Here is a 14,124-nt window from a genome sequence, read left to right on the forward strand (position 1 = left end):
TAATACGTCTTATTTTTCTCTTGCTACCTGCACCCGGCCAATATCTATTCATCCATTTATTATTAAACCAATATGAGTGGTGGGACACTAGAAACGAGAGCTGCCTTAGTTCAAGTGCACAAATCTATATGAGGTATATTTTGAAATGGAGAGAGTATTGTTCTTGGAGCATCTCTACCGGATCCGCATATGACCGGTCCACGTGGCGGCCGACCAGAGGACGGAGTGTCTCGCCACGGCGCTCCACGTGGGCCTCCACGAAAATCCGCGCATGTCGCTGCTCGGCCTGCTCCAGCACGTGGACGACTAGGCCCAGGAGATGGAGGCCTGGCTAGACCGCGAGGCCGACGCGTCTTCCCGGGCCGAGCCCACTACGGCCCACCCGTGCTTCGAGGAAGATGCATCCCGGTGCTTCACGCCGGCCAACTTCGCCATCGTCCGGCAGGAGATCGAGGCGATGGGCGAGATCGCGGTGGTCGACACCATGGCTAGCAGCTCTGACGGCTCCGGCGACAAGGTTTTACACGCTCTAGGGCGGCGGCAAGCTCGTCACTGTGCTGCGGTCGTCCCCTGGCGACGCCGTGGTAGAGTACAGCTGCCGGAACTCACGTTTTGCATCTAGGCCCACATGCCAGTTTTTCCGGTCTTTCCAGAAAAAAATGCCAGTCTTTTCAGAACGGGATTGCCCATGCCCTTTCTGCTTTGATCGATCGATCGATTCTCGTTCTCCTCATCTCCGCGATCGCCGCCTCTACACATTCGCACGCTGCTGCCCGTCCACCACCGCAGACCGCATGGACGCCGCCACCGCCGTGTCCTACCGCTGCTGGCCACGACCCCACTCCACTCCGCGCTGCCGCAGCGCGCCTGCCTCCGCGCCTCCCGCCGCCGTCTGCCTATGCGCCGGATAGGGAGAGGGGAGAGCGGAGGACGAGAGTGGAGGGAGATCGGGGAGTGAGGAGGACATCAGGCGGCGATCGCGGTGGGCGGCATCTCTCGCGGCGCCCCTCTCCTCCCTCTGTTGCCTGGAGGTACCGGAGACGAGGCGAGAGAAAATCGATCGATGATGATTGATCGAAGAAGATCATGTGGGCGACACAACGCTGGTGCCGCCACACGCCCGCGCCCCCTCCCGGAGCTTACGGCTTACCCCTCCTCTCCTGCTGCATGCTCTCTTTTATCTCCTAAGTCTTGAGTGGTGCCTAAACCTCCCTGCGCGTAGACACGATTCCGGTGTGGTTCATTTTCAGGTTTTGTTCGGGTAAAGCCGAGAACCGAACCGAATTTTTTGTTCTAAAAACATTCGGTTTTCGATTTTTTTCAGGAACCGAACGCCCAGGGCTACTTGTATCTATCTCATTTTTATCACATTTCCATCACACAACTTTTTGTGCAAACCAGCGAAACTATCCATCAATAGGGAGTCAGACAAACAACATGCATGGTGATCATCTTTACCCTGAAGCTGAACAGGGTGATGCATGACAGATATAATGTATGATCATGACGATCACACAAGATCACCGCATACGTAGGAAGCTGGTAAGAACATTGTGAGTTAGCAAGCATGCATTTGTTTGATTTACATCATAAATGCAACACCATTTAACAGAGGCATGCAAAGCGGAAAAGGAAGGGTAGCATGAAGAACACATACGTACACATGTATCTTTACAAGAATATAGACAAAATCAAGTATTGAGAGGCTAGCTAGCATACTCATAATGTGGCACTAATTCGGCATGTCATGGCACATAGAGGTTCGAGAGACATACCTATCGCTATACTAGGTGCGGCGCCCATAGAGAGAGGCACGCAAGGACAAACATAGCACGTCCGTAAAGAAGATGATAAGATCCATCGATCTATCTTTTGCCGGTAGAAACAAAATTGGTTAAGCACGGCCGTAAAGAAGATGATAAGATCCATCCATCTATCTATTGCCGGTAGAAACAAAATTGGTTAAACAAAGTGTTGATTAAGGCCCAAAAAAGGAGATCAATATGGAATCTTGTGTGGCAAGTGCCTTGCCCGCACACGCCCCCTTTCTCCTATTTAACTGCCTACACTCTCTCCTAAGTTTCTTCACAACACATCTCGATCTCCCGTTGTATACCTGACTGGTAATTGCCTCCATCTGCCGTGTAGTTTCTATTTGCATATATAGTTTTTTCATGCTTAAACCATATCTAGGTACCTAGAGATCAACCAGGCCATGGGAGACCACCTGCACCAGCAACAGCTGGATCTTGCTCCTGGTTTCAGGTTTCATCCGACAGATGAGGAACTCATCAGGTTCTACCTGAACCCAAAGGTGAAGGACAAGAGCTTTTGCACAACCGCCATTGGAGAGGTGGATATGAACAAGTATGATCCATGGGAGTTCCCGACGAAGGCAAATATGGTGGGGCAAGAAAACAAGTGGTACTTCTACTGCCAGAAGGACCGCAAGTACCCCACAGGCCGCATGACCAACCGTACCACAAAAGCCGGATACTGGAAGGGCTCCGGCAAGGACAAGGAGATCTACCATGGCCATGGCCTCCTTGTTGGCATGAAGAAGACACTTATCTTCTACCGGGGTAGGGCTCCTAATGGCGAAAAGACCAATTGGGTCATGCACGAGTACAGAACCATCGAAACCACCAGCGACAACAAGATGCCCTCTAATTCCAAGGTACTCATCCACACATATCCATGCACAAAAGTGAAGTCCGGATCTTGATTTTGCCATAATTTTAATTATGCACATTTGCCATAGAGCGAGTGGGTGGTTTGTAGGATCTACCACAAGAGCAGTGGGATCAAGAAGGAGGAGGTGCCTTCGTACCCCATGGATCCCATTAACAATGAGCACATCAGTATGCCCATGTCTATGCCCATGGGAAATCAGCAGGATGGCTTCGACTCCGAAACTGCAATATCCACAATACAACTGCCTCCCCTCATGGACCACTTCTCCATGTACCAGCTGGATGGCAGCGTTGGATCATCAACGTCGGGGAATAACCAAGCACCCATGCCCTTCTACCAACAGCACATGCAGATGCCAATAACAGCAGATGAGGGCTACATGGTAGCACCGGTGAGCGGGCCATCATCCATGATGTCGCAAGACGACACGGAGGCCGCCACCGCCGATGAATTCCCATTTGTGTTTCAAAGAGGCATGGAAGGCATGTGGATAAACTGAAGATCAATGACCCCATCATTGTTCATCACTATAGTATTTATATCTATGTAGTAAGGCAATTCTAGTGAATTGCACAATAGTAATTGGTGTGTGTGACCTGTGTTGTGAGTGAGTTTTTTCTGCCTGCGTTGCATTGAATGGCTTGGGTTTTATGCAGTAAGGCAATTCTAGTGAATTGCACAATAGTAATTGGTGTGTGTGACCTGTGTTGTGAGTGAGTTTTTTCTGCCTGCGTTGCATTGAATGGCTTGGGTTTTACCCTTGTGTTATTACTATTTGAACCGTGTGTTTGTGTAAGCTCGTAAGTACCTGCATTTACTCCATGTGTTTTAAATAGCTAGCTAGTACTACACACCGTTTGTATGTTATGAACCCTTGCGAATGAAATATTTTGTTTAATTACAAAAACCGATGAGATGTTATACTCCCTTCGATCCTAAATTCTTGTCGCTGTTTTAGTTCATTTAGGATTGGAGGGAGTACATACTATGGAAAAAGTATTAATATATATATAAAATGAAATAAAAATAGTTAGGGGGTCAAAGCCCTGCCCACCAGCGCCCCCTTTGTTGGATATCGGTTGGCGGTTCTGAGGACGAGGAGGAGGAGGAGGAGGTTAAGGCCCCGACGCGCGAGCTCCAGGGCGACGGACCGGCCGATGCCGAACGTCGGCCTAGTGACCACGGCCCACGAGCCGTAGTAGGGCAGCCGAAGGTCCTTGGGCTTGGGCGGGCGCAGGCAGATCAGCGTGAGGTGGACGAGGAGGCGAGATGAGAATGCCACCGCGTAGAGGGCTCCAAGAAAGGCCAGCGAGAGAAAACACCATGCCGCCGGCTGATCCTGCGCAAAATCTTGCTGCTGCTACTGCTGCCGCTGGGAGCCAGCCATATTGTGCAAGATGCCTACTAGCCTAAAAAGGATGTACAGCCCTATCTCCTGCCTGAACCGTATTGACGCACCCTCCGTTTGGATGCCGCTTGGCACGTGGTACGTGACCATGGTGCTGTGCATCCACAGGCTGCCGTCGCTTCCCATTGTGGGGCCGTAGACCAACGAGTCCTCCGACGGGACGAGCCGCTTCTCCCTCACGCTGCAGTCCTGATCTGCCCCCGGCGGGTCGTTGAACTCAACCATCGGCTTGCGCTCACACATCTCCTGGAACGCCTTCGTGCGAGCTTCCTTGCTCGGCTCCAATGGTAAAGCAGTAGAAACAATGCCAGCAGCCACGACCACCTTGACGTCTTCTGGGCCGATGAAATCTTAGGCTGGGCCGAGGTGGAGAGGCGGGACGGCCTCCACAAGCCGCCGATGCGCGTCGGCCCGTGGGCTACAGATGTCAAATGCTCCACCAACAACAAAACTAGCGAACGGAAGCAAGATTTAACGGAGGCATGTAGAACGGACGAAAGCAGGGGTATAATGGAGAATGCATTTGTATGCGTATACCATCAGAAGTATAGACAAAATTCGGTATTGACAGGCTATACCAGGTGCGGCTCCCATAGAGAGAGGCAAGCAGGGACAAGCATGGCCGAGCTGTAAAGAAGAAGATATCTAATTAAGGGCCAGAAAAGGTGAACAAAATTTGAAGCTTGTGTACCAAGTGCCGTCCCTGCATATGCCTCCCTCTCTATTTAATCACCCTCCCTCTCCCCTAAATTTCGTCACAAAATAACTTCGTTGTATATGTGTCTTGTAACCTCAACTGCATCATTCTTTCTGTTTACATGTAGGTTTTTCTTGCTCGAGCTAGCTAGGTACCTATAGATCTAGCCATGGGAGACCTTCTGCACCAGCAACAACTAGTTCTTGCTCCTGGTTTTAGGTTCCGGCCGACGGACGAGGAAATTGTTAGTTTCTACCTAAACAAGAAGGTGAAGGACAATAGCTTCTGCACAACTGCCATTGGAGAGGTGGACATCAACAAGTGGGAGCCATGGGTGCTCCCGTTGAAGGCGAAGATGTCGGGGCCGGGTGTGCAGGAGTGGTACTTCTACTACCAGAAGGACCGCAAGTACCCAACGGGCCGTAGGATCAACCGCACCACCGAGGCTGGGTACTGGAAGGTCACGGGAAAGGACAAGGAGATCTTCCATGGCCATGGCCTTCTAATCGGCATGAAGAAGACGCTCGTCTTCTACATGGGCAGAGCTCCAAATGGCAAGAAGACCAACTGGGTCATGCATGAGTACATGATTCCCTCTTATACCACCAACGACGCCATTAATACATCTTCTAATTTGAAGGTATATTCATCTACATATTCATTCTCAAATGTGAAGTCACGAGCTTGATTTGCCATAATATTAATTATGTACATATTCGTTGTAGGACGAGTGGGTGGTTTGCAGGGTCTTCCACAAGAATACTAAGGAGGTGGTGATGTCGTGCCCCATGGAGCAAATGAATAATGACGAGATCACGATCTCCATGCCTATGTCCATGGCCGGAGATGATCAACAAGGCTTCGACACCAGTATCATGGCATGCACACAGACAATACAACTGCCACCTCCCATGGACCCCACCTCCTCCATGTATAAGATGTATGACAATGCTGGCTCGTCGTCGTTGGTGCCACTTGCAACTAATGACCTCTACTTTGGGAATAACCAAGCGTCGCCCATGTCCTTCTACCAACATCACATGCAGATGCCGACCCAGATGGACGCAATGGCAGGTGAGGGCTTCATGGTGGCACCGACTAGTGGTCCATCATCCATGGTGTTGCAGGACCACAATACCAATACTGCCGATGAGACCTTCCTGGTGGATCAAATGGGAAGGGATGGCATGGGGAATAACTTCTGATCCAAGACTGCATTGTCCTCCTTTAATATCAGATTTAGTTATATGTAATAAGGCGATCCTAGTGAGTTGGACTGTGGTAATCAGTGTGTGCGATCGAGTTTCTTCTGCGTGTCTTGCATGGCTTTGGTCTTACCTTGTGTGTTTAATATTTGAATTGTATGATTGTGTATGCAACATCGTGTGTACCTACATGTTGCATGTGTTTTAAATACCTGGTGGTGTAGATCATGCTTATGTTTATCTTGAACCCTTATGAATTAAGTATGTTCGAACACCTCCCTTCTAAAAATCGGCCAAAGTAAACCGAACTTTTTTTTTTGCAACGTAAAGTAAACCGATTTCATCTTGACGTTGTTAGCAATCAGGCCATAGACTCAACGCGATCACGGTGGATTTCTGGTTGGTTTCGTCGCTCTCAAACTCACTCCCACGGCAGCCGCTTCGACTGCCAAACACACAGGAACGAGAGACAATTTTGCGACGCGTAACCTCTGCGTCTTTTTCGTTCTTCCTTTTTATTCTCAGCATCTAGCAACAACCTGCTGATCCGCATAGCCCGCCACGTCCCAACGACTATACGTGCCATCCCACGTAACAGAACGCGGCGGACCAAGCCTACAAAGCATAACAGAAAGGCTAATCGACCGCAACGTGAACACAGCACGTTTCTGGCCCTTTGCATGACGCTGGAGCTATTCAACCGGCATCAGCAGCTACAGAATAAAAGAGCTAGACGTTCACCCAACAAGCTGGACGTGAACACTTATGAAAAACAGTAAAAAGACGAGCTGGTGCAACAAAATGAAAAGTAACATTCTCTCCCTTAAGCTTGTTGCTTACCTCCAACTTCTTTCATGCCGATCAGTTTCCTCATCTCCTGGAACTTTACTCTCCCTAACGCCTTGGTCAGGATATCGCCAAGCTGCTGCTCAGTTCTCACAAACCCCACCTCGACCTTGCCTGACTCGACACACTCCCGTATGAAATGGTAGCGAGTGTCAATGTGTTTGCTGCGCTCATGATGGACTGGATTCATTCTTAATGAAATCGCCGATTGATTGTCCACCTTGAGCACCACAGGAACTGAGTCTCGCCCGAGAAGATCCGCCAGCAATCTCCCGAGCCATATGCCTTGGCATGCTGCAAACGTTGTAGCCATGTACTCTGCCTCACAAGAAGAAAGAACAACAACCTTTTGTTTTTGAGAGACCCAACTGATTGGTTTTGCTCCCAGGAAGAAGATGACTCCAGAGGTGCTTTTTCTGTCATCAATATCACCGGCCATGTCACTATCACTATAGCCAATGAGCTCTTGCTTTCCTCCTTCTCCCCTCTTGTAGACACAGCCAAGATTCAGAGTGCCACGCACACACCTCAATATGTGTTTAACTGCTGTCATATGCTCCTCTGTCGGTTTCTCCATGTACCGACTCACTATTCCCATTGAATAGAATATATCTGGTCGAGTGTGTACTAGGTACCTCAAGCTCCCCACTATACTTCTGTAATCAGTGGAATCAACAGATGGGCTGTCACTTACTTTGCTCAGCTTCAGTCTAATCTCCATTGGTGCTTGAGTGGAATTGCAGTTTGACATCCCACACTTTTCCAGAATTCTTTCAGCATATGCAGCCTGACTGAGAGAAATACCTTGAGTTGTTTGCTTCACTTCAATCCCAAGATAATAGCTGAGTAGGCCCAAATCACTCATGCTAAACATGCTCTTCATTTGCTCTTTGAAGACATTGATTTCTCTCACACTTTCACCTGTGATGATTAAATCATCCACATATACTCCAACAAGCAGATTTGATCCCTTTGACTTTCTTTTGTACACGGCATGCTCCACTGGACATTTCTCAAAACCAAGAGATGTAAGAGATTTGTCCAATTTTGCATTCCATGCACGAGGGGCCTGTCGGAGTCCATATCGTGCTTTGTACAATTTCAGCACTTTGTGTTCATTGCCACTGACAGCAAAACCTGGGGATTGCTGGACATAAACTTCTTCCTCTAGTTCTCCATTGAGAAAGGCCGATTTAACATCCATATGATGTACCTCCCACCCTTCTTGTGATGCCAAAGCTATCAACAAGCGCACTGTTTCAATTCTGGCAACGGGTGCAAAACCTCCTCAAAATCAACCCCTTGTCGCTGAACACAGCCTTTGCCGACTAATCTGGCTTTGTGTTTGATCACCTTTCCCTCTGAGTCTTTCTTTAATTTATAGACCCACTTTAGACCAATTGACTTCTGGCCCTTTGGCAGATCACACAAAGCCCAAGTTCCGTTGCTTTCAATCGAGGACATCTCCTCTTTCATAGCCTGCTGCCAGCTCGATTGCTTCTCTGCTTCAGTGAAACTTGCTGGCTCTTCCATTCCCAACAGGCACTGCTCTGTCTCTGTGTACACTTCTGACACGGGACGCTTCCCTTGTGGGCCCATGGGTCCACTTTCCAGAGTGACAACAGCTGCAGGTGTATCTGAACCTGCGGGTGACTGACAGAGAGGTGAGGCTGCAGGGCTCTGTTGTCGATTTTCTATTTCAGCAGAACACTGTAGCGGAACAGGTTTTGTCGCTGCAATCTGAAACTTGCTCCTAGCTTCCGCCGCTGCTTCACTTTGCTTCTCAGGTGCAGCTGGAGTCTCTGCTATCACAATAGGGCTTTCAGCTGAGGTTTCTTTCCAGCTGAACCATCATCATTAGGGAAATATTCTTCCCTCTCACTTGCCGCACCATAAGACTGAATGACAAATGTTGAGCTTGGTACATGTAACATCCCAAAATTTCAAACCTTTACATGTGCATTGCATCCATGAGCATCATGCCACAATTGCATGTTTGAATTCAAATTTGAATCACAAAAGGCTTTAAAAGATTTTGTTTACACCTATTTGAGCTTTGGATCTTCAAACCATTAAGGTTTATATATAAAAGGGGTTTATTGCACATATGAGCTATCCCATAATTTTTGAATAATTATTTGGAGTTGAAAAAGTATTTTATTTAAATAGATATATGGCCCTAAAGGCATTTATAGGGCAAATGTATTTTTACATATTTTATTTTGAAGAAAAACTACTTCCAAAAGTTGTATCATGGTATAACATGATTTTACAAATCTTCTGGGATTTATTTGGACCAATTTGGAGTTCAAATTCAAAAGATATCAAAGAAATGAGAAAAACAGAAAAAGAAAAGGCCTAAAAGAAAAAAAAAGGGTAAACGGACCGGCCCGGCCGAATTGGGCCAAACCGGCCCAACTCCCTCGCACGCGCCACAGCCCAGCTGGCCCAGCCGCCCGCGCGCGCGCGCCCGAGCCACCGACAGGTGGGGCCCACCTGTCGGGGTCGTCCCCTACCTCGGGCAAGCGCCCGAAATCGCGCCGCCGTCCCCGCGCGTGACTGCCGCGCGCCATCACCGGGATCCGCTCCTCCGGCCTTCCATTTTCACAGCCGAGCGCGTCCTTATAAGCACCGCGGCCCCCTCCTCGTTTTCCCTCTGCTCCCCCTCGCTATCACGCCGCCAGGCTGCCCCGATTCCTCGCCGAAAAGCTTCGCCGCCGCCGCCGTTCACCGCGCCGTCCCGACCTCGCCGGTGAGCATTACCGCCCGAGCTCACAAATTTCTGGAGCGTCTTCCCCTTGCGCTTCGTTTGACGCGCGCCATCTTCACTCCCGTGCGCTGCAGCTCCCCGCCGACGACCGCCCGTGCCCGCGCCGCCGTCCGCCGTGCCGCGCCGCCCGCCCGTCTCGTCCTAGGCGCCGACCCCGCCGTCCCCGAGCGCCGCCGACCGCGCCCCCGTCTCCGCCGTGCCACGCCGCGCCTCCCCGTGTCCTCCCCGACACCCGAGGTCCACCCGAACGCCGCCCGCCTCCACGCCCGAGCCGCGCCGCCGCCGGTTTCCGTCGCCGGAACCCTAACCCGCCGGTGAGCTTCCCCCGGTCGATCTCGTCCGTCCATCCATCTCCAACGGTGTAGATTAGATCGTCCTTATTCACTTAAACCGAACCAGTACCAACGAATAGGAATGCGCCACGTGGCACCCGAGTTATAAAATAAAAATGTAATTTTATTTCCCCGGATTAATAAAAGGCATTTTTGCAGATAGGCCCCTGTTATTTCAAATGATCATAACTTTAAATCTGTTTGGCCAAATTTAGTGATCCACACCTTTTTGGAATCCTTAGGAAGTGTAGAATCTTTTGGCACTGTCCAATTTCAAATTTTAATATTTAAATCACATTCAAATTACAGATTAAGGTTTTATGCCATTTAAATCATAACTAATTATTTAGAAGTCCTTTTTGAATGAAACCAGTACTCAAAAATTTGTTTTATTGTCCTCTGTCCAATGGGGCAGAGAAATAAATATTTTGAATTAAATTGTTTTGTAGATGCAAATAAAACCTCATTTTAGGATTTAAACCCTAGCTTTTGCTTTTGTTTAAAAACCCTAATCGCATGTGCTTAATTATCAATGCTTTGGTGTGTTTAAAATAAACCAAAACTCATGTCACATGATTTGTATTGCATCATGGCATACATATCCTTTGTTTGTATGGTGTGTTTATGTATGTGTATGTTTGCTTGATTGTATAGTTTTCTCGGAGAGCGAATAGTGTGATTGCGAAGAGTGTTTGAATACCAACTACTATCAAGGCAAGTTCACTTTGATCATTCACCTATTATTTCATTATGCACTAGATTTTATTAGTTGCATTGTTAGGATTATTATTGTATCTATGCTAGTTATGATCTGTCCTAGTAGTATAGGATACCTTTGTCATGACTTACCACCAATTGCCATCGTAGTAGTAAAATGATATGCTATGATAATATACGAGGGTGGTATTATTACAATGTGATACTATTGAATTACAAACATAGTTTTTCCTAGTGTATGGCAAAACAAGTAATTCAATGAACCGTCCTGAGTGGGCTGCTTTGAGTTTTCGGATGTCGTGACGTTAGGTCCATTTTTATGGGGCCCGCTGAGTCGTCTCTCCGTGTGATTCGGGAGCGTCCATGGTCGCCTCCCCGTGCGATTCGGGGAGCGCCTGCGTCACAATGTGGGATGCCACCCGGGGTAACCAGAGACCGGACTAGTTTCCTGTTTAGTAGCTTCCAGTACAACCACATGGTATTATGGGCTCTGCCAGGATGGATGTAAGAAATATGAACCCGGATCCGAGGTGACATCGGTATGTAGCAGTGTAGGTGGGGGCGCGTCCCTCAGGTGGTCTGGGGGATTATGTTCTGAAAATTCCTGTAGTCGATGCTGTTGCTACTCTACCCTGAGGACAGGAAGGGATTAACACGTCGATTTCTTGTGGGTAAAGTGTACCACCTCTCGAGAGTGTCAAACTAAGTACTTAGCCGTGTCCCCGGTTACGGACAATTATGAGCAACTAGATATTGGAACTGTAAGGTAAGTCTCACTCATTCAAATTTCCTAATAAAATGAATGGTTTGAACTGGGTAGGAGCATTGATGTTTCTACTCAATGTGCCTAGGTTAATAGGAGCATGGGTGTTTCTACCCCGTGTCCAATAGAATTCAAAACTATTTGTCTAAAAATGATAGGATTTGAATAATGATACTTTTATGCAAAATGGCCAAACCCCACTTAGCCAAACTATGCATGCACTTGGTAGGTCCTTTATAACTCTGGTGAGCTTGCCAATACATTCAAATGTATTGACCACGTGGTGGCTGCAATTAATAATGCAGGTGAAACTGACGAAGAGTGAGGTTCGTCGATATTTCTCTGGGTCATGTGCTTACATTCCAACATGCTCTCTCCTCTGGGAGTAGATGAGGCCCTTTTTCTCTACTTTTCCGCTGCAGCTTCGTGATACTTTGTTATCATGGTTTTGAACATTATTTGTTTATGCTGGCCTAAGAGGTCATGCAAGTTTGTAAGTACAATTTAAGTTCTGGATGATACGATGTAATAAAGTACTTTTGACCTTTGTATCTTGGTATTACATCTTGAACTGTGTGTGCTAGTGAGTCCATCCAGGGACTAGCACAAGTAAGCGCAGAGATCGAACCCTTGGTGAAGGGGGATCACTTCAGTACAGCTTCACTTTCTCTGTCTTTTTCAGTCTCCTTCCAGTGCCATTTTTTTGTTCTCCTCAAACACCGCATCTCGAGAGATAACAAGCTTCTTTGTCGACGGATCGCACATGCGGTAGGCTTTGGATGGTTCCTCTGCGTCTTTTTCGTTCTTCCTTTTTATTCTCAGGATCTAGCAACAACCTGCTGATCCGCATAGCCCGCCACGTCCCAATGACTATACGTGCCATCCCACGTAACAGAACGCGGCGGACCAAGCCTACAAAGCATAACAGAAAGGCTAATCGACCGCAACATGAACACAGCACGTTTCTGGCCTTTTGCATGACGCTGGAGCTATTCAACCGGCATCAGCAGCTACAGAATAAAAGAGCTAGATGTTCACCCAACAAGCTGGACGTGTACACTTAAGAAAAACAGTAAAAAGACGAGCTGGTGCAACAAGATTAAAATTAACAGACGTTCGGGATTGTGCACACTACTACAGAAAGGCTTATCAGTAACGGTCGAAAAACAACATCAGTAACGGTCGGGGCCGCCGTTACTAACTTCGTGTTACTGATGATACCCATCATCAGTAAGGGTCGCTCCGACCGTTACTGCTATACCATCATCAGTAACGGTCGGAGCGACCATTACTAATGTACATATACATCAGTGGCGGTCGATCTTTCCCGACCGTTATTGATGTATATATCATCAATAACGGTCGCGTTGTCACATCAGTGTCGGTCGAGGGACCGATACTGATACATTTTCAGTATTTAAAATAATAATTAAAACCACAGGAAATACACAGAAAATTATATACAGCACAGCACAGAATGTATCTCATCACAGAAAAATACATATAAAGCCGCATCACATCACATCACATTATATAAAGCATACAAATGTATATAAGCCGCATCATATAAAGCATATAAAGAATACAAATGTATCTCACTTCACGACATTGATTACAAAGTGTCAAAATTCCATAGAAGCATAATTACAAAGTGTCAAAATTTCATGCAAGCATATAAAGAATACAAATGTATCTCATTTCAAGCTTGAATCTATTGTCGTGGGTGAACCCTAGACACGACTTGTTCCACGCGTTCGAAGAAGTCCCCACTAGGCTTGATGACCTCATTGTTTATGAGATGGGCGAACTCCCTTTGAATGTTATAGACGACCCATTTAGGTCGGTGTCTCATTGTCATTCAGGGCCGCCAATACTCTTCCATCGCCGCGATTGACCCCTTCCACTCAGGCTTGAACATGCTGGCATTCTCCATAAGGATGTGATAGCAGTAGTAGCCACAGAACACACTGCCTGGCGGCTGTTGCTAGCAAGGGAACCTGTGGTTGTGGTGAGGCTCGTCTTTATAGCCTTTACCAGCTAGTTTTCCCTTGGTCGCCACTTTCCAGGCAGTGTTAATGAGTGATTTGATGGGTTTCCAGAACCTACCTCGAACACCCTTCTTCGGAAGTAGTGAATCGAAGTAGTACACCGCGGATCAAGGCAAACAAATGAGTAGTGCCCCCCAATGGTCTCTGTTTTCAAAAGAAATAAACTTTAGTATCTAAGGGTGTATAAGAAAGACTGATTTACAAAAAACAAACGGTTCCATATATAAAATTCAACTTACTCCAAATTAAGGAAGAAGAGGATGAAGTCATGGTCCGCGTATTTCTCGAGACATGCCACCAAGTATTTAGATGTCATAGTTCTTGAGGCATCCTTTTCAGGCTCAAGATCGATGTCACCGTAGTTGAACATCGCGGAGTCTAAAATGACTACTTTTTTGACCTCCAATCACCGCAGTTCTCTTATTTGGTAGGCAGACCACAGCCTTAAGAGGTTGATATCAAGCTTTTGGCGGTTGAAGAGGTGGAACAGTTCGTTGAACTCCACACCAAAGGTGATAGGACGTTCCTGAATGTTCCCGGTTTCTTGGTCAAAGAAGCCATAGTCTTTTGGGATTCTTACATTGATCTGTTGGGCATGCTGTTGAGAACCAGCTAATGCTTGCATGTAGAACTGATGAAACTCT

General features: G+C 47.5%; 2 protein-coding genes across 2 annotated transcripts; both read left to right on the forward strand.

Annotated features, from left to right (window-relative positions):
• The first annotated feature begins 319 nt into the window (after nucleotides 1-319).
• Nucleotides 320-3,193, forward strand: LOC100829344 (NAC domain-containing protein 92). Its single transcript, XM_024456975.1, has 4 exons — nucleotides 320-517; nucleotides 1,325-1,347; nucleotides 2,194-2,677; nucleotides 2,762-3,193. Exons 1-4 carry the CDS (start codon nucleotides 320-322, stop codon nucleotides 3,191-3,193), a joined length of 1,137 nt encoding a protein of 378 aa, XP_024312743.1.
• A 1,775-nt stretch (nucleotides 3,194-4,968) lies between these two features.
• Nucleotides 4,969-6,004, forward strand: LOC100829651 (NAC domain-containing protein 87). The gene is made up of 2 exons (XM_003559884.3): nucleotides 4,969-5,439; nucleotides 5,525-6,004. Exons 1-2 carry the CDS (start codon nucleotides 4,969-4,971, stop codon nucleotides 6,002-6,004), a joined length of 951 nt encoding a protein of 316 aa, XP_003559932.1.
• Nucleotides 6,005-14,124: the final 8,120 nt, after the last annotated feature.

This window comes from Brachypodium distachyon, chromosome 1 (genome assembly GCF_000005505.3).
Source record: "Brachypodium distachyon strain Bd21 chromosome 1, Brachypodium_distachyon_v3.0, whole genome shotgun sequence".
NCBI lineage: Eukaryota > Viridiplantae > Streptophyta > Magnoliopsida > Poales > Poaceae > Brachypodium > Brachypodium distachyon.